Below are 22,628 nucleotides of genomic sequence, written 5' to 3' on the forward strand. Positions count from 1 at the left end.
ATACCCGAGTGCTGTCTTCAAAAAGGAAAGAGTTGAAATTTCATATAACTAATCACAACACACCTGAATTCCAATAATTCTTGTCTAGGGCTCCGAACCAGACCCCGTCATCATCTAAAGATGCAAACAAATGCTGCCATAGGAAGAGAACTGGACCATCTTCTGTTTTTACTGGCTAGGACCCAAGAAGTCAGAACTTCTATCTTGGTCTAAAGAAAGAAAAGCTGTTCAAAACTAACATCTGACAATCTTTATTACCAAAAGCTATTCAAATTAACTGGGGACATACATATTTACAAAACAAAAAGGTAGATCTCAACTTTGCTATTACTGTTCAACTTTTTGGCAGAGGTGTGACCAAGTCACTGCTTTGCAAGTCAGTCACAAGTCTTTCCAATCAAGTCTCATGTCAAGTCCAAGTCAAAGACAACCAAGTCCAAGTTGAGTCCAAAGTCAATGATCTGGAAGTCCAAGTCTAGTCCAAGTCCTTAACTTAGAATTTTCAAGTCATAATCAAGTCATAATAATAATAATACATTTTATTTCAACAGCACCTTTCTAAACACTCGACACTTTACAGACAGAGATAAAATACACAACAATAAAAGACAGAACAGCATAAAACAAACAGACAGATTGGAGCAAAGAGAGTAACTATTGGAATGCTAGACGGAACAGGTGGGTTTGGAGTCTGGTTTTAAAGAGAGTGAGGGAGTCAATGTTACAGAGGTCAGGAGGGAGTGAGTTCCAGAGCTGGGGAGCAGAGCGACTGAAGGCCCTGATCCCCATAGTGACCAGACGAAAAGGTGGGACAGAGAGGTGGATGGAGGAGGAGGACCTGAGGGAACGGGTGGAGGTTGAAGGATGAAGGAGGTCTGAGAGGTACGGGGGAGCTAGGTTATGGATGGCTTTGAATGTATATAGCAGAATTTTGAATTGGATTCTGGAAGTGACTGGGAGCCAGTGGAGCTGCTGAAGAACAGGGGTGATGTGGTGGAAGGAGGGAGTTCTGGAAATGATGCGGGCTGCCGAGTTCTGGAGAAGTTGGAGTTTATGGAGGGATTTGTGAGGAAGACCGAAGAGAAGAGAGTTGCTGTAGTCAATACGGGAAGTGATGAGGCTGTGGACAAGGTTGGCGACCGAGTGAGTAGTGAGGGAGGGGTGTAGGCAGTTAATGTTACGTAGATGGAAGTAGAAAGACCGGGTATTATTGTTTATGTGGGACTGGAAGGATAGTGACGAGTTGAGGATGACACCCAGACTCTTGACCAGAGGGGAGGGGGAAACTAAGGAGTTGTCGACAGGAAGTGTAAAGCTGTGGATTTTGTACAGTAAAGATTTAGTGCCGACAAGTAACATTTCTGTTTTATCACTGTTAATTTTGAGAAAGTTTGATGTGAACCGGTCTTTGATTTCAGATAAACAATTGGTGAGGGAGGAAGGAGGGAGTGAAGAGGAGGGTTTGGATGATACATAGAGCTGGGTGTCATCCGCGTAACAATGAAAATGGATGTCAAATTTACGGAAAATATTTCCCAGGGGAAGAAGGAAAGTGATGAAAAGGAGTGGACCGAGAACAGAGCCTTGGGGGATGCCAGCAGTGACAGGGAATGGACGGGAAGTGAAGGATTTGAGTTGAATGAACAGTACGGCCAGAGAGATATGAACGGAACCAATCAAGCGGGGTATGAGAAATGCCAAGGGAAGACAATCTATGGAGGAGGATGGTGTGAGAGATGGTATCGAAGGCTGAACTCAAGTCGAGGAGGATGAGAATGGAGAGCAGTCCAGTATCGGCAGCAGTAAGGAGGTCGTTAGTGATTTTTATGAGTGCAGTTTCTGTGCTGTGGCAAGGTCAAAAACCAGACTGGAAGGGCTCATAGTCATCTGTCCATCTTCAATTTAATGACAATGATAATAAATAAATTCCAGAAATAAAGCTTCTTAAAGCTTCATTTATTTACTCAAACAAGCAGGAAGTGCAACTGAAATGGATTCTAAACAAAGAGCTGCTGCATTTAGAACAAGATCAAACCCAGAACAAAGAATGATTTATGATTTTTGTCCATGTAGTGGCACTTTTGTGCTAAAATATCAAATATGCTCAAGTCGTCATCAAGTCAACAGATGCAAGTCGATTCAAGTCGCAAGTCATTGACGTTCAAGTTTGAGTCAAGTTGCAAGTCTTAATAGATTTTATTAAGTCAAGTCAGAAGTCATTAAAATAATGACTCAAATCTGACTCGAGTCCCAGTCATGTGACTCGAGTCCACACCTCTGCTTATGTATTTGAATCCTCCCTTTCCTGCCTGCAGACTGCCAAGTGACCAATGTTCCATACAAGGCTGCATGGTGGATCAGCTGGTAGCACTGTTGCCTCTCAGCTTGTAGGTTCGAATTCTGCTTGCAGATTTCATTGTTCCCCTCATGCACGAGAAGAAAGATAACATGCATGGGCTTTGTCCAGTATTTTCCTCCTACGGACCACAAACATGAATGTCTGGTTAACTCTAAACGGTCTTAGTGTGATACTGGTTATGTGTCTGTGATGGACTGGAGACTTGTCCCCAACTGACCATGGTGAGGATGAAGCAGTTTAGAATACGAGCGAATGTGTTTTAGAAGTGGATTTTAAATTAATTTATTTGTCAATTAAATGTTTTTCTACATTAGTTGTTTCTTAAGGGATGAAGCATTTGATAGGCATGAAGAGTGATTAAACTTACTGACAGTTTTATAGCAAGAGTTTTGTGTTTTCTTAAATTCTTCATTGTCAGTAAATCAAATACTTTGTCAATAAGGAATCTCTGAGTGTGCCGAACTGAACCAGGACCAGAAAAAAGAACTGAGTCAGGCTGTGACAGCAGACCCTAACCCTAATCATCAGAACCTCATTCATAAAGCTTGCTGAAGAAATTAGGTCTGAAAATCTCCCGAGATAATTTACACAAACTTTGTGATTTATAAGAAAATTTTGACCGTGGTGTCAGCACACGTTGGAGACGAGAAACTGGCAAAATGGCTGGTTAGATGGTGACGTGACACACACACACACACACACACACACATAAACCCTGACCCATTTCTGAACTGAGAATAAAAATGAGAGACAGAATGAAAATATGATGCATTTAAGGTGATCACGCAACATTCATACATTCATCTGTAGATTACTTATTGGTACACTGACTCTGATGCGCAACAACGCAGCTGGTGTTAACAAAACTATAAGACTCCTAAATCAGCTCATTTAAATGGTGGAGGCACACAACACTGCATTCTTGGGTTTCTTGCAACTGGCTCGTTCCAGTGGGAATTGGCCAACAGGCGGGTTGATATTTCTTTTATTTGATGAACAACATATGTCATTTCCTGCCTAAAGCCGCTTTGGGTTACATTAAAGGAGTGCAACACTGAAAAACAATTTTAAAAGTTTTTTTTCCAATTATAATGTGTTACTCTGAGTTTTCCATGCAGGCTGAACTTGAAATAGTCTCCTTTACCCATCTCTTGCATTAGCTTCTGATTGAAAATAGATGGTGAAACTCTAGGATTTGAAAAACTGTATTTGAGCTTGTCCAAAATGCTGCAGCTAGAGTTCTGATGAGAATTAAAAAGAGATATTAGCCTGCAATATCTCTCCTGTCTTAACTTCCCTACATTGGCTGCCAGTTAAATTCAGAATAGATTATAAGATCCTCCTTCTCACATATAAAGCTCTTAATAATCAGCTCAATCATACATCAGTGATCTGATTGTTCCATATGTTCCCAACAGAGCACTTTGCTCTCAGGACTGCAGGTTTACTGGTGGTATCTTATAATAGGATGGGGGGCAGATCTTTTAGCTATCAGGCTCCTCACTTGATTTCAGTCTCAGTGAAACTGCTATGGTTACCTGTGAAATGCCACAGATCAGCTGGTTTATGAATATGCAGCGTTTATATGGTCGTATGGCAGAAAGTGGGGGTGGAACATAACCAAATAACACTTTGACCAAGTAATTTAGCTTAAGTAGAGTTTTAGTAAAGATTCCACACAAATGTCATAAATGTGGCCCCAGAATATGTTTTATGATGCAGTAGGTGGAGCCAGGAAACAGAACCAAACAAGACCAGTTGAAGCTTCTGGCTGGTGTTCTACTGAAAACAGAACCATGAAATAATCCAGATATTTATGGTGCTGTTAGTGGACAAAAAGGGGGAAACATGTTCATTCATCATAACAATAACAGAAGCAGCCATTTAAAAATCCACTCTATTCAGGCAGGTTCACTTAATCATGAAATAAAGTTCCCTGCAATTAATCATTTGATGCATGAATTTTGAAATCTCCAGCCATGATTTTTTTAAACATTTTTTTCATTCATCTTTAGGTGTGAATGAAACAAATTTCAACAAATATTTTTTGTAACATTTAATAATTTACAAATAATTTATTACATGTTCACCTAGTGGACAGCATGCATTCTGAACATGAAATATGTTTGCTTGACTTACTGAAGTCCAAATGGAGGGGCTCAAATCCAATAAAGTCATCAACAGCTATGCTTAAAGAGCAAGTCACCCCCTACCAGATCCATACTCAACTCCCACTTCCTGTTTGAAAAATGCAACAAATGCTGTTGCCTAACAGACCGAGAGGGTGGAGCCGCTAACAAATACACACACTCACGACATTGTGACATCATAATGTACCATCTAACATAGTGTACCTCTTAGCCAATAGCGACGGCAGATTTAAATTCAAATGCAGTGCTGAGTTTTTACCGGACGACGGTGCAACACTGACAGTTTTAGGCAGAATATTTAAATTTTAACTTATATGCACTAAAGTGCCGAATTATTGACTACACGTGTCTGCAGCACGATCAGACACTCATTTATATAGTTTATCAGCAAAAAAAAAATGTTGATTTGGAGTGACTTGCTCTTTAAAAGCAAAATAAAAAACTAAAAAAAAAAAACTAAAAATTTGAGTATTTGTCCACTGTAGTGACTGTTATGAATCAAAGCGTTACATGAAAACATGATTAAAATGTGCGAATTTAAAAAATGCAATAAAATCACCCGTCATTCTGATCAAAACTAATCTTGAGATTCTTTTCAGGGCCAAATTAATATAGGGCCCTATGAGTACATACTTGGTGTTTTGTAGTAGTTTTTAACCATTTATACCTTCTCAAGGGTTTTAATAACATATACAACAATGAGAACTCTAATGTGTAAAGTTTATAGTATATATTTACTATTTATGCTTTATTCAAGAGGATGCTGCGTTCAGGAAACCTCTGAAACACCAGAACAATTCCGTGTGGCAGGGACGCTGCCCTTTCTCAGGTGAATCTGCCTGGATGTGAAGAACCGGACCCAAACGGTTCGAGTGAACAACGTCAGAACAAACTAAGCTTGTGTTAATAAACTTTTTATGAACCTATCGTGTTTATTTCTCCAGGTGAGTATTCATAACTGAACCAACTCGAGGTCGGAACTTCAAACCTTTCCAGATCCTCTTTTTGTCCGCGCGCACTCCCGACTCCGTTACTGATGTTTCGTTGGCACGAACATCGACAACCGGTCCGTTTATGTGGGGAACGGGGTTATCCGGTGCTTTAGGGTCCTGGGTGGTACTGGTTATTAACTCTCCTCCTCGGTCCGAAACCTGGACCAGTTCCTCCCTCGTACAAACACCAACCCCGTTAGGTAACCGAACCTCCTCCCGCTGGACCCAAATGGTGTTTGACCACTCACCGTGATCAGTGAGATCCTACGGTGAGATTCGGTGTTCCGAGGTTCTTCGGAACCGTCAGCTTTCCGTCCGCGAGCGTGTGTGACTGTGCGCATGAAGCAGAAGGGAGAAGCAAGAATGCGGAAAACGCGTTTGTTTTACGAGCTGCGTCCTGGTGCGTCAGGGGCCGGAACCAGCGGGTCTGGTTCTACAGGTCTGGTGTTACAGGAGCCAATATCAGCAGGTCTGGTACCAGCAGGTCTGGTTCTACAGGGACTAGAACCATCAGGTAAGTCTACAGTATCAGAAGGTCTGGTACAAGCGAGTCTGGTTCTACAGGGACCAGGACCAGCAGATCTGGGTCTACAGGGACCAGAACCAGCAGATCTGGGTCTACAGGACCAGAACCAGCAGATCTGGGTCTACAGGTCTACAGGGGCTGGAACCGGCGGGTCTGGTTCTACAGGTATGGGTCTACGGGGGCCAGTATCAGCAGGTCTTGTACCAGCGGGTCAGTGTCTACAGCAGAGGTGTCAAACTCATTTTAGCTCAGGGGCCACATTGAGGGAAATCTAGTCCCAGGTGGGCCGGACCGGTAAATAAAAAAAAACTTCAGATTGTTTTCTTTGTTTTAATTCAATCAATATAATACAAGGCTGGAGCTTGAGGACAGTGTAGTACAAGTACAACACCTGAAGTGTACTTGAAAATTTGAAAAAAAAAAAAAAAAATCGTAAATGGCCTTTATTTGATATAGCGCCTTCTAGAGTGCTGGAACCCCCCAAGGCGCTTTACAACACAACCAGTCATTCACCCATTCACACACACATTCATACACTGGTGGAGATGAGTTATAATGTAGCCACAGCTGCCCTGAGGCTCACTGACAGAGGCGAGGCTGCCGAGCACTGGGGCCTCCGACCACCACCAGCAGGCAACGTGGGTTATGTGTCTTGCCCAAGGACACAACGACAGTGACAGACTGAGCGGGGCTCGAACCTGCAACCTTCTGATTACGGGGCGAGCGCTTAACTCCTGTGCCACCGTCGCCCCCAAAAAAATCAATAAATGAAAAAACATTCCTTAGTGATTCAAAGAGCTTACAGATCGCATGGCTATATCAGTTTCATGCAGCAGTTAAAGTATATTTGACTCATTTTACTTTACATCTTTTAGCTTTCACCAGCACATCAATATCAGAAGTCACATCCTGAGTGGCGGCCAACTTCAGGATGGGATTCAAGTTCTTGTGTGAGCCTTGAGCGCAGCTTTGTTTTATTTATACTCATTACAGAGAAAACTTGCTCACAAAGATACGTTTATTTTCACTCTACATTGTAAAGTATGAAAATAAAGTTTTCACAACCATCTCGCCGGATCCGGCCCGCATCTTTGACACCCCTGGTCTACAGGGGCCAGTACCAGCAGATCTGGTTCTCCAGGTACCAGGACCAGCAGGTATGAGTCTGCAGGTCTAATGGGCCATTCCCATCTGTACCGGGTCGGCCCGGGCCGGGTAGCGTAGGTTGTTTACATATCTGGGTGGCCTGGTATTTTTCTGGGCCAACCAAGGCTCATTCTCAGCCCTCTTCTCGAGGGGGTCTGCTTCAGGCCGACCAGGGCCAACACACCCACTGCTGACAGCAAATTCACACCTTCCATTAGAGCAAGCCTCTGATTGGTGGGTAGAATCAGCCCACATGGGCTTTAGGCAAGGATGTGTGGAATCAACCGGGCCAGGCTGGGGCTGACTGGGGCTACCCGGCCCGGGCTGACCCGGTACAGATGGGAATGGCCCATAAGTATGTAGGGGCCGGTACCAGCGGGTCTGGGTCTACAGGGACCAGAACCTGCAGGTATGAGTGTACAGTATTAGAAGGTTTGGTACCTGCGAGTCTGGGCCTACAGGGACTAGAACCAGCTGGTACTAGTCTACAGGTCTAAGTCGACAGGTCTGGGTCTACATGGGCCACTATCAGCAGATCTGGTACCAGCGAGTCTGTCTACAGGGGCCAGTACCAGTAGGTCTGGTACCAGCGGGTATGGGTCTGGAACAGAACAGGATCAAAGACAAGACAAAGTTAATTAACCTGCAATACAGGTTCTGATAGGTTCGGTAGATCTTTAGAACTCCTGCTAGAATCAATCCCAGCTCAGGTTCTGGGTGTTGGTCTGACGGGTACGGCCTTTACTGGTTCTGATGGTCCTTAGGCTGTTCTGTAGAAACTTTATGAACTTGTTTCTGGGTCGGTCAGAACTTATGCTGCCCAGAGAGACACAGTCCCTGCTCACACCTCCCCCCACATCCTGCTTCCAGTCTGGGAACTGGACCGTTGCTTGTGAAGAGGACTCAGAAGCTCAGGTTCTATGGTCTCAGACTTAGAGGTCTTGGTTTGGACCCACAAAACCAGCAGAACCCACCTCACCTGAAACACTTGCTGCCACCACATCAGAGGAATAATTTAACAACGATTAAATCAGTTTTGTTAAAAATAGCTTTATTAATGAAACTGGTTTTAATGGTCCACCCAGTCTGGTCCATGATGGACCAGCAGAACCAGGTAGAAGGAATGATGATATTTCCACAGCAGTTCCTCCCCCAGTCTCCAGGAGGTACATACTAGTTTGTTCCAGACTAGTTTCTCCGAGCTCCTTTACTCCGAACACGGGTCGGGTTAGCCCCCCCCCCCTCCAGGGTTTCCTGAAGGTTTCCTTCCTTTCCCAAGTTTCAACCCCGAGTGGCTCCTTAGTTCTTCTTGGCTTTAGGAGAGTCGTATTTCCTCTTGCTGGAATACCAGAGGAGGAGCGGGATTCCGATGGAGGGCAGAGTCATCACACCAAACGCAGCCCAGTCCAACTGGAGGGTCAGGGCCATGGGGTCAAAAGTCAGAACAAGGAAAACAGTTAGAGAAGGCAAGTAGTAGTTTCCAGTCTGCCTCAATATGACACACACACACTCACTCACTCACTCACTCACTCACTCACTCACTCACTCTTCTCATTTAGCAGAATTCCACCAGAACGCTTAATTCCAATAAGAAAACATGAACAAAGTACTTAAAAAAAAGAATTAAAAAAAAAAAGAAAACGAAAGAAATAAAGTATGGCTGAAGCATTTATTCCCGATTTTGAAAATATGGGTGAAAATGAAATTATTGCACAAATCAGGCACCATCTAGACCAGGGGTCAGCAACCTCTTCCTGCCGAAGAGCCATTATTACCAGTTTCCCACAGTAACGAAAACACTGGGAGCCACAGCAGCCGCGGAGTTATGGGTGGGCCTACCGGGCCCGAGCAGGTGCCACTTTTGGACTCGTCACACAACGTGTCTCCTTTTAAAACATGTTTAAACTGTTCAGAATACAAATCCAGACTTTCTCGATGGATTGTTGTAATTAAACTTTGTACTGAACTAAACTTTACATTAAACAATGTTGAAAAGGTAAGAAAAGGATCCGATCAGCTTGTTTTCCCCCATAATTTACAGCGATGGAGATAATGGCAAAGTGCGCACGGTAGGGCTGAACGATTTTAGGAAAAGGTTGAATTGCAATTTTTCCAGTAGAAATTGCGATTTCGGTTCAATTAACGATTTTCTGCAAACAAAGGTCCAACACTAGCCTGCCAAGCCATCCTGTAGACCAGGGGTGTCAAACTCAAATTCACACGGGGCCGAAATGAACGTCTGGGACGAAGTCGCGGGCCAAACTTTATATTTTTTGAAAAAGGGACGGCAAATTTGCACATTTTCTTTAACATATATGCAATTTTGAACTTTTTAATTTGGAAACAAACTTATTTTTGCATTAACACTGAATGTGGAATAGTCGAGGAAATATATAAGATGGAAAAACTGACAGCCTTTTTGAACCTTAAATTAGATCTTTTTCATAAGAATTGGGAGAAATGGGAGAGATTTACTAACAGCAATACCGCGCAATGATGGAGGGCAGGTTGTATAACTAAGGTTTAGCCTACTACCATATGTTTACTGGAAGTGGAAGAGCCGGTTGTGGATACGAACACTTTATAATGGACTGGAAACACCCCTTCAGAACATCATCAGAGGCGGAACATTAAGGGCTACATGGACCCCGATATATGGACAAAACAAGAGGTCATGGGACTCTGAAGAGAAGGGAGGATGGCTCTCCCGGAACAGGGCGGACCCAACGGTTCCACTGTGCCAATAGTTGTATGTTTTATGTACCTTAACAAAACTTTTGATAAAAGAAATATAAAAAAATAAATAAAACAAAAACACTGAATGTGGAATAATCAAATTGCACACGAGCAAGTCAGTTTTAAATAAAAGGCATCAGTGGTATTCATTACTTGTGGTATATTCAGCATTTTTAAAATCTATTCAGGATTTATGTTTTCTTGTTTATTCATTTTTATTTTTTATTCTCCTTTTTTTCTCCTGTAATACGTGTCATCGCTGCTATGACGTCTAGCTTTCCCCACTGAGGAACAATAAAGGGATTTTCTATTCTATTCATCTATCTGCAGCCTTTCCACTTCCTGTTTACTGTAGGTTAAATCTTTTCTCACGGGCCAACAACAAAATAAAAACATCATTTTATCTTAAATGAAAATGCAACATCTCACCTGTTAACTTTCATGTTTTGGAGCAGAAAAAGAGCATAAAACCTAAATATTTAAAGCTCAGTTTGCTCCACTGGTTTACTGTGATGCTCACCTGTTCCAGCCAGATACCTGCATCATGGGGTTGAGCTCCCGTTTTGTTCATCATCATAATAATGACAATATTAGACGACAACAGGTGCTCACATAGGTTTGTGCTGGTGAACATGGAGTGTCTGAGCAGCTTGACCACGTTGTTGTGTGTCGGGGAGGAAAAATAAAAACTACAGCAGCCACAGAGCCGTGCTAGTTTGAGCGTGTCGCTGCTCGCTGGAGTTATATCAGCTCTGCCTGGAAGTTAGTTGGAAAACTTTCTCCTTCAGTCGTGAACACGTTACTGAGCAGTTAAAATCTCAGTTTCTGGGGTTCAACGTCGGCAATAGCCGAGTAAAGTCGGCGCTGAGAGAGAGGTGTTTAGTTTGTCCGAGACAGCGGAGCTGCAGACACCGGCAGCAGACGCTGAAAAAAAAAACCACAAAGGAGGGGGCGCTTCAGCTCCACGCTAACGCCGCAAAGCATCATGGGAGTTACAGTCTTAGTGGTAAAATCGACCAGCGGGTCAGTTTTAATATATTTTTGATATTTATCTCTTGGGCCACAAAAATGCTCAGCGGGCCACATCTGGCCCGCGGGCCTTGTGTCTGACACGTGTTGTAGATGAAGTGAAAAGATGGTCTAGATTCTAATCTAGTACAACAAATCATTCACATTAATATTTACTACTTAAACATACAATAAAAACAGTTAAAGCTATTAATATTTTCTGCCATTATTATTTTATTTTTTATTTTTTAATGCGTTTGTGAAGCAACTTGTGTTTGTGATTTTTATCTAGAGAGGAGCTTTATAAAAACATGTTCTACTCCAAAAATGCATGGAAGAAATCTGTAGGTAGAAATAGCTTTTAAATGTATTAAATATAAAATGCACAGTTGTCCCTGCAATACCAAGGCAGGCTGGCTGCACGTTTTCGAAGCCGTCTGATAGTTTTTCCTCACTAACGTCAGTTCCGTGAGAGACGCACGCATTCTGACACCTTAGCTTGTTTGAACTAACGTGTGCCATCAGAAACATTCAAACCATTTTTTAAAGAGAAGTTGAGCTTTCAAGTCAACTTAAGTGCACGACTCCGCACTCTCGCTGATGAAGCATAAACCAAGCTTTAGAAACCAGCCTGAACCTGCTCAGATGTGGGAGGAGTCTCTCTCCCTTACTCGACTACGTTCTCTCTCTCCATCCCGGGCTCACCTACGGTGCATTATTATCGGCTCTAGCAGCGCTGTGTGTGGGGACATAAAACAGGGAAAATAACCTGAACATGCAGCTCTGCCAGCTGTGGAGTTGGGCTCGGCTCTGGACGGTAACCCCCCCACCCCCTCCCCCACGCTGGCTTTTGTTGCCGCTGAAACACCCCGCTAAAACCCCGTATGTAAAAAAAAGTTACACAACTGATCCTGGACCAGTCAAAAACGCTCAAACCGCAGCTTTGACGGTCACGTGATCGTGCAGTTTGAAATCGCAATTTTGGTCCAAAAATGATAGATCGTTCAGCCCTAGCGCACGGCTGGTGTTAAGCAAGTTTAATGTTTCTCTCTGCAACAATCTCCACAAGAAGATTAAAGAGGGACTGCACACCATCATCAATGTAACTCCACCCCTAGTCAAGATTTGAAAAAATGCTATAAAAGTGGGCATTGCCAGGAGGCAGGGAGTGGCATGGCCAAGGGTGAGGAATTTCCATTCGGGAGGGGGGGGGGGGGGGAAGAGTGGGAGGAGACTGTACCAATGGTTCCAGCCCCAGTCAATCACAAGTTTAAAATGCAGTAGCCACTGTTCTGCCACAGGGGGGCAGCACTAACACGTTTTTAGACCTAGATTCTAGATTTAATCAAGTTTACACAAACATGTCAGAAATGCACAGAAACAGAAAGACTGCATTTGTAAAGACCCAATTATACAGTTTATGAGCAAAAACACGTTATTTTGGGATTTAGTTACTCTTTAAGTGGCAGGTTTCACACTGACCGAACGAATATCGTTTATTTTGACTAAGAAACCTCAAGGCTGTTGGTTGTTTTGAACGCTGACGCATGCAGACGTGCCGACATCTTAATAATTACGCACATCGCGGAGGTAGCTAAAAATCAAGAAAAGATTCCCATCGGAACGTTCGAGCATTAAACTGGACACTGCTCAGCGCAGCGCGCCGTCAGCGCAAACGTAAGGCGGACAGCGAGCTGAAGATGTGGAGAGGGGCTTGGAGCGCTCGGTCACAGGCAGCAGCAGAACCAGAGCCGTGCAGGAAGATTCCGCTCACTGAAGCGATTGTTTTCCAAACCCCGTCTCAGAGAGACAAGTCGCTTAGAAAATGTTCCCTGATTATGAAACTTTGGCTGAATGGGGCTTGTTCCTGTCTCCAATGTGGCGACGCATCCATGAACCTGTCTGAGGCAAAAGTCCAGAATCTCACATCCTGTTCAGCTCAGAAAGCACCTATAGAGACATCTGATTACGCACAAGCAGGCGACAAGTTATTTCAGGTCTTCATCATTTTTGTTTAGATTTTAAAAGATGACAATATTTACATTTAGAATTTGCATACAGATAAAAAAATTTATGCAGTAAAATAAAATACATTTTAATTAAATATTCATTCATTGTTTTACAAGCACAGAGAGCTGCATCAGATGGATGAAAGAGCCGTGGGTTGCCGACCCCTGATCTAGAACCTTTGGAAGTAGGACCGTTCTCATCAAGTCTCAATTTCTAATTCAGATTTAATGAGGCAATGGGTATTTCTGAAAATATCCATCAAAATATGGTAGAAAATATACTAAATGATGTCCAGTGGATGAAAATTATTGGTGGTTTTGTACCATAACCATAAAACAATAAAAAGAATCAGGTCTTTGGGGGAAGCCATATTAGACACCATGTATCCTTCTGGCCAGCTTGGGCTCCTATGCCTGTCGATGATGTCACACTACAGGATTGGCTGGATATACGACTTGACGTTACCACGTTCAAACATATTTATGTAGTAAGAAAAACTAATTTAATAACAAAGCTGCTAAACTCTTTCCAAAACCTACGTTAAAGAACAGAATCGAAAAAAGAGATGCAATATATTTTGACCGAGTGGTATTGCTGTAGTATGATGATGTCATTGGCAGGCACAGGACTCCAATCACATCCAGAAACTACAGCGCCAGACAGCTAGCACTAGCATTACATCCTCTCAATGGAAATAGCTGATGGACCATCAAAGACTGAGGAGTCACGCCAAGGCTGCTTGCTTTCTGCTCCACGGGCAACAACATTTACATTTATGCTATTTGTAACTAGCAATATGCTGCAAAACTACTCTGAAAAGTATGTACTGCCCCCTAGAGGCAGTTCCTCACTTTAAAGAGGAACTTTCCTAGAGACACCTAAACAGGTGTGTGTGTGTGTGTGTGTGTGTGTGTGTGTGTGTGTGTGTGTGTGTGTGTGTGTGTGTGTGTGTGTGTGTGTGTGTGCGTGTGTGCGTGTGTGTGTCAAACAAGTAGGTGACTCACGTAGTGGGGGGAAAAGCGCCGGTCGAACTCCCTCTGAGCCAGGATGCCTCCCTGCCCAGGAGCACTGGTGTAGCCCACCTCCAAAGACGAAAACAAGAGCTTAGACATGTGACACACACGCTTGCATTTATGTTTGCATGGACCTCCAGTGACTTCCATTAATTCCTAAATCCTTTAAAAAGCACCTCAAACTAAAGGTTCCCAGACATGTTTGCATCTTTAGTTATTCTTATTTTTTGTTTGTCTATTTTAATGGAATGTTTATATCTGACTGTTTGAATTGTATAGTGTTACTTGTTTTACTTCGTTATCTTGTTGACGGACTACAGATGCAAATTAGAAACCATGCTATAATCTGGCCCATTTACGATCGATACAATGTATTTGATTGTTTATTAATGTGCATTGTCCTGAATAAAGAATTGAAAAAAAAAATTTACTGACTCCACTATGCCTAACCCATACAGCAACACCACCCTTAACTAAAAGTTAATTCACACCATACCTCTAAAAACAAGTTTTTGGGTGCTTAGCGTTGTGTGGACCACCAAAATGTGCCCACATTGTGGAAATGTCCACAAGTTACAGGTGAAAGTTAAAATTTGTACCCTTAAACATATAAACACACACAGCTGATCTTACCACAACTGGTCCGCCCTCCTGAGCCACGTAGCTGACAGATGCTGAGGTGAAGTTGAAGTACCCGGCCTTCAGGGGGCGCAGCACCACAGTGTGGGACACGTTACTTGCTCTGAATTCTCAGTTAAACTCATAACGTGAAAACAACCCAAAACACAAACCAAGACCAGCTGGGTGGATTTATCCTGAACCCGTTCTTACCAGAACTACTCCTCTTGCCTAATTTCTGTCGCAATCTGGTCTCCAACTCATCCCACAGCCCCCTCACATTTCTGACTACAAGGAGGGGATCCAGACAGGATCAACCACTAACCCTACTCCACAGCGAGACCCTGAGGCTCAGGAGAGGAACCGGAGGCACACTATGAAGCTGTCCAGTTAGCCCAGTGAAATTCTGACCAAGTGGGACTGAGGATGCAGGTCAAGATCCAGTGGAACCAGTCAATCAGACATGGGACCAATCAGTCTTCAAAAACATGGAGTAGTGTCAGTAAATCCTACCAAGTACAGAATCGAGGGTCTACTCACACTAAATCTAAATGCTGGATAAAACTAAAGCGGGCTAGTTTGAGACCTACTGAGCAGAATCCTACTTTTGCTTAAAGGATACGGTGCAATTCTGTCCCATTTCACATTCAACATTCCTGAAACTATTCCAAAGTCTTCTGGAGGGAATGAATCGTCTGAGAGTTCCACCTCCAGGGCAGCACTGTAGAGACGAGACAGGATTTATCTCACATGCTGTCATAACTGTGTGTGTGTGTGTGTGTGTGTGTGTGTGTGTGTGTGTGTGTGTGTGTGTGTGTGTGTGTGTGTGTAAAGGATTAAGGGTAAACACACCTGGAGCCCACGTTGTAGATGTTGTACTGCAGGGTCAGATCTCGGCCCTCCACAGCATAGCGGTTCAGCAGGGACTTGGAGGCCAGGAGCCGGGCTCCCTCCTCTCCCCTGGTCCCCAAAACCAGGACGGACAGCAGTACGCAGGCGCGAAAGAGCAGGGTCATCTAAAATAAGAACACATAGTTTCACTAAACACCTAATAAACGAACTAATCTTGTAACTTTTCACACTGCGGCAGTTCAGGTTGGAAATGTGACCCAAATGACTCAACCGGCCGGGGAAGCTAGCAGCTACAACCCGCGTGTTTTCCAGACTGCCGGTGAGAGTTTGGTCCTGACTGCACTCATTTAGACTGTAAGCAGGTTTAAACGCCTACGTGGACGAACCGAGCCTAGGCGGCAGTTCAGAAACACCTCCGGGAGTCCCAGAGACACTCGCTGTGTTCATATGACAGCAGAACCGCTCGGTAAGGTTGTTGTTACCAAATGAATACATTAATAATTCATTCATGATGATAGAATCAGAACCGTAGACCGTTTCTTACCGTGTTTCCTCTTTTGTTCCTGCAGTAGAAAAGAGAGTAGTGCGCATGTGCACAGCCTTATGTTACGTGTACCTGTCATCCAATAGAAAGGAGTCTTCTTCTTCTGTTGTTTTTCGGTGGTTGATGATCTGGTTGAGAACGCCTCCCAGCGGAATGGAGTGGGCGGAGCAGTAAAGTGCTGAACTATTCAGGTGACGTTTTTCCAGAGCATTTTAGCCACTTTGCCATGTATAAAAACTCACTGGGTAATTCATTATGAGCATAACATACGTGAAGAAATTGATGAAATGTTCCATTCATCCATTTTCCTCTGCTTATCCGGGGTTGGGTCGCAGGAGCAGTAGCCTACAACGATGTGGCGGTGTGAGTGTCCTCCTGTCACAGTGTCCCGATAAATCATGCGCCCTGGCTATTTGGCCAAGGGGATGTCCCTCTGGCTGACTGGTTAGAGCGTATGACTCTCACCCGGGAGTCTGGGGATCGAATCCCGCCCGGGCCCTCGTTTATCCACCTTGCCACAACAAACTTCCTTCTACCCAGCCACTTGGGTCAGCTCCTCTGGGGGAATCCTAAGGCATTCCCTGGCCAGCCAAGTGACATAGTCCCTCCAGCGTGTCCTGGGTCTTCCTTTAGGTCTCCTCCCGGTTGAGCGTGCCCAGAAAACCTCACAAGGGAGGCATCCAGTAGGCATCCTAAGCAGATGCCCGAGCCACCTCAACTGGACCTTCTCAGTGTGGAGGAGCAGTGGGTCTACTCCAAGCCCCCTCAACCTACCTAAGGGGGAGCCCAGACACTCTGTGAAGAAAACTCATTTTGGCCACTTGTATTTACAGTCTCGTTCTTTTGGTCACTACCCAAAGCTTGTGATAGGTTGAGTCTAGGAAAGTAGATCAAATGGCAAATCTTCACCACAACAGACTGGTACAATGCCCACATCACTGCAGACGCAGCACCAATTTGCCTATCGAACTCGCAATCCGTCTTTCCCTCACTCGTGAAAAAGACGCCAAGGTTCTTAAACTCCTCCACTCAAGGCAGGACCTCATAACCTGAAAAAGGCATTGTACCCTTTTCCAATTCTTGGGTTTAGAGGAGCTGATTCTCATTGGATCATAACCATATAATATAGACACAGCCTCTGTGATAAGTTTCAGAAGAATTGAACTGAAGCCCAGTGGGTGCTTCCCACCACCATCTTGGCTGGGTCACCTCTCGTCACTGAGAGTGTGGCTGTGAGGGTGGGGGAAGATGATTGACACACATCAAAGCATCCAGCTAACTGAGCTAAAAAGGACATGTCCATAATAATTTACAATATCAAGCTTTAATTACATCTGATTTTGATGCTAACAATAAAACAAAAACCAAAAAAACTGTTTACATTTTCACTATAAACCACCCACTTTATCAGCTAGCTTACTAAACTATTACACAGTTTTGAATTATGGCAGACAAGATGCAAAATATGGTCCAAAAGCTAAGATAACGTTATGTTTTTGATGTTCCTTGACTAGATCTTTTGCATCTGGTGTTATACTATTTTCTGTGACCATCAGATTCTGTGACTGGAGCCTTAGAACTGTTGTTTTTTTAATGTAGCTTGCTTGAATGGCTTTTTCTAAGAAATTGTGTTCTACCTTTAGATATAATTATTATTTTTATTAGATTTTCAAACTAAATTCAACTCCTTTTTTACTCCCAAAGAAAGATAGTTATAGCAGTAAACAATGACGCCCCCAAGGGGTGACCAGGGGTGGCCATGGCCACCCCAAGAAAATTGCTGGCCCCCTAGCAAAAGCCAGTATTAATAAATCATGTTAATATTAATGTTCACTCAAACCATAAATCGATCTTATTTATTCAAGACATAATTGTAAAACAAAATAAAAATAGTACAACTAATGAGTAAAGAAATAATCAGAATAAAAAATACACGTTTCTGCTGCTCACCATTTAAAAAAAGTTTTTTGTTTTATCTCCGTAGCTTTTTATGAACACAGCAACAGGTGAATTATACTAAAAAAATACATTTTAAAACAAAATTTGGAATAACATTTTAAATAACTGAAATTATTTTTTTCTGAAATGTTTGTGTTTGTAAAATTTAAATGAAATGTTTTTGATACATACTGTTTTAAAAAAATAAAAACAAACAAAGGAGCAACGCAATACATCGCCACAGGCTAAACTCTCTCAGAGCTACTACAAGGACCAGTTTGGTGTGCCACCCCAAAGATTTATCTGGCCCTGTCTGGCCACCCCTATCAAAATTTTCTGGATACGCCCCTGGCAGTAAATCTTATTCAGGTTACTTCAAAGAGTCAATGTAAAGTTCTTGCAGTGGGCAGGAAGGATCTTCTGTTGCCTGCAGAGCCAATAAACTCTCCTTTTAATGTATAATTAGCTTAAATGCATTTGTTTAGCATGTCTGTCTGTCTGTCTACCTACCTACCTACCTACCTATCTATCTATCTATCTATCTATCTATCTATCTATCTATCTATCTATCTATCTATCTATCTATCTATCTATCTATCTATCTATCTATCTATCTATCTATCTATCTATCTATCTGTCTGTCTGTCTGTCTGTCTGTCTGTCTGTCTGTCTGTCTGTCTGTCTGTCTGTCTGTCTGTCTGTCTGTCTGTCTGTGCACCTCACCACCAGTACCACACGCACTCGTTTCCGTCAGACTTACTCACCCACGTAAGCCCCGCCTCATCTCATAACAGTGTGTTAGGGACCACAGCAGTGAGTTAGTGGTCTGTCAGGTGTGATCTAGCCAGGTGTGGTACTTCCAGGTGTGATCATGCTCCGTCTGGTCAGGGCACTTCAGCTTCTGATGCTTCTGATGCTGCGTGAGAGCAGCTCAGCCTTTCACAACAATGCCACGGAGACGGGCAGTCTGCAGCTGGTCCCGGACGAGCCGGATCAGACAGAAGAAGAAAACATCAATCAGGCGAGTCGCGGCAGGAGACGGCCGGCTGAAGCCGTGAGCACTGGTGAGTCCAAATAGAACCAGGCTGACTTCAAACATCTGTCTAAAAACTTCACAGAATACAGCTCTTCTTAAAGTATTCACTGAATATTCATGATTACTTAACTGGACTTTTGTGTGTCAGACCTAGACCAGAACCAGGTGCAATGCAGGGAGCTCAGGTCCACAAAGTTAATTTCTGATGGTAAGTGCACCAGCGTCACTCCCATCAAGGAGTTGGTGTGTGCTGGGGAGTGCCTGCCAGCTCACCTGGGACCCAACTGGATCTCAGGTGGAAAAAGGTACTGGAGCCGCCATGAGACCCAGGACTGGCGCTGTGTCACAGACCGGTCCAGAACCCAGCGGATCCAGCTACAGTGTCACAACGGCAGCTCCAGGACCTACAAGATCACTGTGGTGACCTCCTGCAAGTGCAAGCGCTTCACTAGGCAGCAGAACAACTCAGAACACAAAGACACGTCAGCCCAGAGCCAGAAGCCCAAGAAGACCCAGGACAGGTCTGATCCTCCAGAGGGGTTTGCTGAAAACTAAAACCCACCATGGTCTTGTGTTCTCCTGCAGTCATCATCAAGGTTCTGTTCCATGTAACCTGGACTTGAGGAGGGAGACCAGGCTCATTGCTTTGTGACTTGTCTGCTGGACCTCAAACATGTGACTGTGAGGAGCATTTACCCAGCAGACTCTGTTCCAGGACAGACTCTGGTCATTCACCAATAACCGTGAGAACAGGAGCAACCTAAGAAACAAAACCAGACCTTCAAACCGCATCAATTGGACTTCTGCTGCAGACTTTTATTACAAATAAACTCATTACATCATCAAGTGTTCATTGGGGTGTTATGCTGATGGGTCTGATTGCTCGTTAGGGTCAGTACTACCCGTCATTGTGGTTATTTCTCACAAGCAGCTGAATCTGCACCGTTGGAGGACTTTGTGGTGGCTGTAGGATGTGGGGCGTGTCTGTCAGCGATGCTCCTCACACATGTAGATAACTAACCAGAATAGAGACATGCATAGAGGTCTTCGTTTTTGATGTGATTGTATTTTTTTTAACCGGGAAGTTGCTTTTGTCACAAAGATCTAAGTAAACACTGCTGATGTTCTGCCGCGAGGCTGCTGGCGTGTCCGGCATCAAAGTGAACAGGAAGTCCCTCACAAAGACCTCCATCGACAGCGTCCTACTTGGTTTTGTTGTAAACGTAGGAGATCCCTTCAGCTCCAGGCAGATTGTACTCACACTAGCTCGCTAAAAGATTTGATTCTATCGGTTCTTTGTTTTCTTTGACAGCTGTGGGTAGGGGGTAAAAAGAATCACCTGCACTGGAGGACAACAGGATGTTTAACTTGTGTTAGAGGGAAAAGGGCAGACTTGTCTTTTATCCTTTATATCCTGTAGAGAAGAAACTTTACAGGAGGTTGAAGTGCTGATTGGCAGGTAGAGATTTTATTGACGCTGTGTTTTCCCACGTTTGTATCAGAAACCAAGAGAATAAATCATTAAATCATGTTCTTTGGACTGTGTGATTTTCCTGATCCTGAACACACAAATCCCCTGCTGTAGACGAGTCTCTATGACTCTAGTGACATGTGACTAGAGGTCAACCGATATTGGTTTTTCTATTGCCGATACCGTTGCTGATATGTACGAGACATAAGCTTCTTTTAGAAAACAATGCTGCCAATTGCAAGGCAGAGCCAACGTCAGGGAGCCTTAGGTCGTTTACTTGCTTTCTATTGAGATTGAAGCCGCGCTCATTAAGTTTTTTTAACAAGGCACTCCTGAATGTGTCTGTCCTCCACAGTCCCTGTGCAACCTCTGGTGATCTGACCTCCAGCTCTAATGAGGAGAAGCTCCTGGAGCCATGGACGTAATTTTCACTTTAGAAGCGGAGGGGACACGGGGGGGGGGGGGGGGGGGGGTTGTATCTATACAGTATGTTCTAATGGGAAACAGACTTCAACACAAACGGTTGTTTTCCACTTGGTCCAAGAGCTCAACCAGTGTCAATTTAATATAGCGTAATATTGTTTTTGGATGGTAAAAAGTGCAGGGGTCATAACTTGACTTTGTCCCCCCACCCCAAAATTACGTCCATGCCTGGAGCGCTGCATCGCCCCAGTTTATGATCGCAGCTGCTGCTGTTTACAAGAACAAAACTTACGACCCGTGTTTACTTTCACGTTCATTAAAGTTGCCGGCCAGAGCTCAGCAGTAACTCCCCACGTGATCACGACACCTCCCTCTGTTGAGCCAAGGCGTAATATGCATTCACAAGTCCAGCATTGCCGTAACATTACTACCAGCCAAGGCAGCACAAATGCAGCAAAATTCCTGCAACTCCATGTTGCCACACCGTGGCTGCAGCATTACGCTGATTTTCTGGCAGGGTGTGTGCCGATGGCCGATTTGTACTGATGATTTTAGTGGCCGATATCTAGAAGTTTTCCACCTTATTTTTATGTTAAAATGTCACTAATAACATCGGTTGATGCACAAAATTTCTAAAGCTGAATCAGAGTTTGTATTCTGAAGTTTTATCTATCTATCTATCTATCTATCTATCTATCTATATATATATATATATATATATATATATATATGTATATATATATATATATACACATATATATATATATATATATATATATATATATATATAAATATATATATATGTATATATATATATATACATATATATATATATACATATATATATATATATATATATATATATATATATATATATATATATATATATATATATATATATATATACATACATATTTATATATATACACATATATAAAATCTGTTTGCAAAAGAGGCAAACTTTATCAGTTCCACATTGACTGAACAACCTTGACTTTTTATGGTTCTTTTATTGAGTCTGTTTTATATTTTTGTTTGGTGGCATGGTTTGGTCAGACCTCCGCCAAAGAGAAAGCTCACCGAATCAGATACTGAGATGGTACCATCATCGGATAGGTGAGTAAGAGGCCTGTCGAGCATCCCTGTACTCCAAAAGGTGCAGTAGATAGCTTTATTAGTTCTTAAAAATGGCTTCCATGCTCTACGAGGTGAACTTCCAACCTCTGGATGGATGGTTTCAGTCCCAAGGTGTAGGACAAAGCATTGTCCCTGGTGCTCGTGTACAATATGTTCAACCAAGCCTGCATGTTTGGAACTGAGGGAGGAAACAGAATGATCCATCTGACATTCAAATCTTTAACCTTTTGACCATCTGCATCACCATGCTGAGTCTTTTTTTACTCTACATCAAAGAGGGAGGTGCCACATCAAAATGAGAAGTAATTCATCTTCTGCAAACATCTGATCTAAAACAAGCAAACAGAACCCAACAAAGATCCATTCTGCCGAGTATCCTGAGGGCTGGAACTGCGGTGGAGATGCTGAATGGGTTTTACAGATACTTCAAAGCATCAAATCCTCAAAGAGAGTTTTACCTGTGAGCTGCAGACACGACTGCTTTCCACTCAAATAGGATGTTAGCTGAAGATACCAAGGCCCTCATTCATAAAAGTTTTCATAGAATCTTTACTGAAACCCTGCTTAAGCTCATCAAAACAAAATACGCAAAATAATATTTATACTCATAAACACTGCATACGCACAGCTACTCCCAACTCCTACTTATAAATCACATCTTTCCTAGAA

The 22,628-nt window shown here is 43.2% G+C and overlaps 3 protein-coding genes across 4 annotated transcripts in view; 1 reads left to right on the forward strand and 2 right to left on the reverse strand.

The window, feature by feature from the left end:
* Positions 1-5,886, reverse strand: part of si:dkey-240h12.4 (death-associated protein kinase 2) — a 28,257-nt gene extending 22,371 nt beyond the window's left edge. The window contains exon 1 of one of the 2 annotated variants that reach the window (XM_015955775.3): positions 5,750-5,886. The gene's annotated coding sequence lies outside the window, so the exon portion shown is untranslated. Of the gene's footprint in view, positions 1-5,497; positions 5,629-5,749 lie in introns of those variants that run through there. The other variant, XM_015955776.3, reaches the window with a different exon arrangement.
* Positions 5,887-8,203: 2,317 nt separating this feature from the next.
* Positions 8,204-16,076, reverse strand: ssr2 (signal sequence receptor, beta). The gene is made up of 6 exons (XM_015955777.2): positions 15,955-16,076; positions 15,411-15,574; positions 15,181-15,279; positions 14,574-14,682; positions 13,932-14,009; positions 8,204-8,583 (listed from the first exon to the last, which is right to left on the reverse strand). Exons 2-6 carry the CDS (start codon positions 15,572-15,574, stop codon positions 8,473-8,475), a joined length of 561 nt encoding a protein of 186 aa, XP_015811263.1. The 5' UTR covers positions 15,955-16,076; the 3' UTR covers positions 8,204-8,472.
* Positions 16,077-18,731: 2,655 nt separating this feature from the next.
* On the forward strand, positions 18,732-20,347 carry LOC107383258 (sclerostin domain-containing protein 1). The gene is made up of 2 exons (XM_015955778.3): positions 18,732-18,956; positions 19,077-20,347. Exons 1-2 carry the CDS (start codon positions 18,764-18,766, stop codon positions 19,481-19,483), a joined length of 600 nt encoding a protein of 199 aa, XP_015811264.1. The 5' UTR covers positions 18,732-18,763; the 3' UTR covers positions 19,484-20,347.
* Positions 20,348-22,628: the final 2,281 nt, after the last annotated feature.

Source organism: Nothobranchius furzeri, chromosome 11 (assembly GCF_043380555.1).
Source record: "Nothobranchius furzeri strain GRZ-AD chromosome 11, NfurGRZ-RIMD1, whole genome shotgun sequence".
Classification (NCBI taxonomy): domain Eukaryota; kingdom Metazoa; phylum Chordata; class Actinopteri; order Cyprinodontiformes; family Nothobranchiidae; genus Nothobranchius; species Nothobranchius furzeri.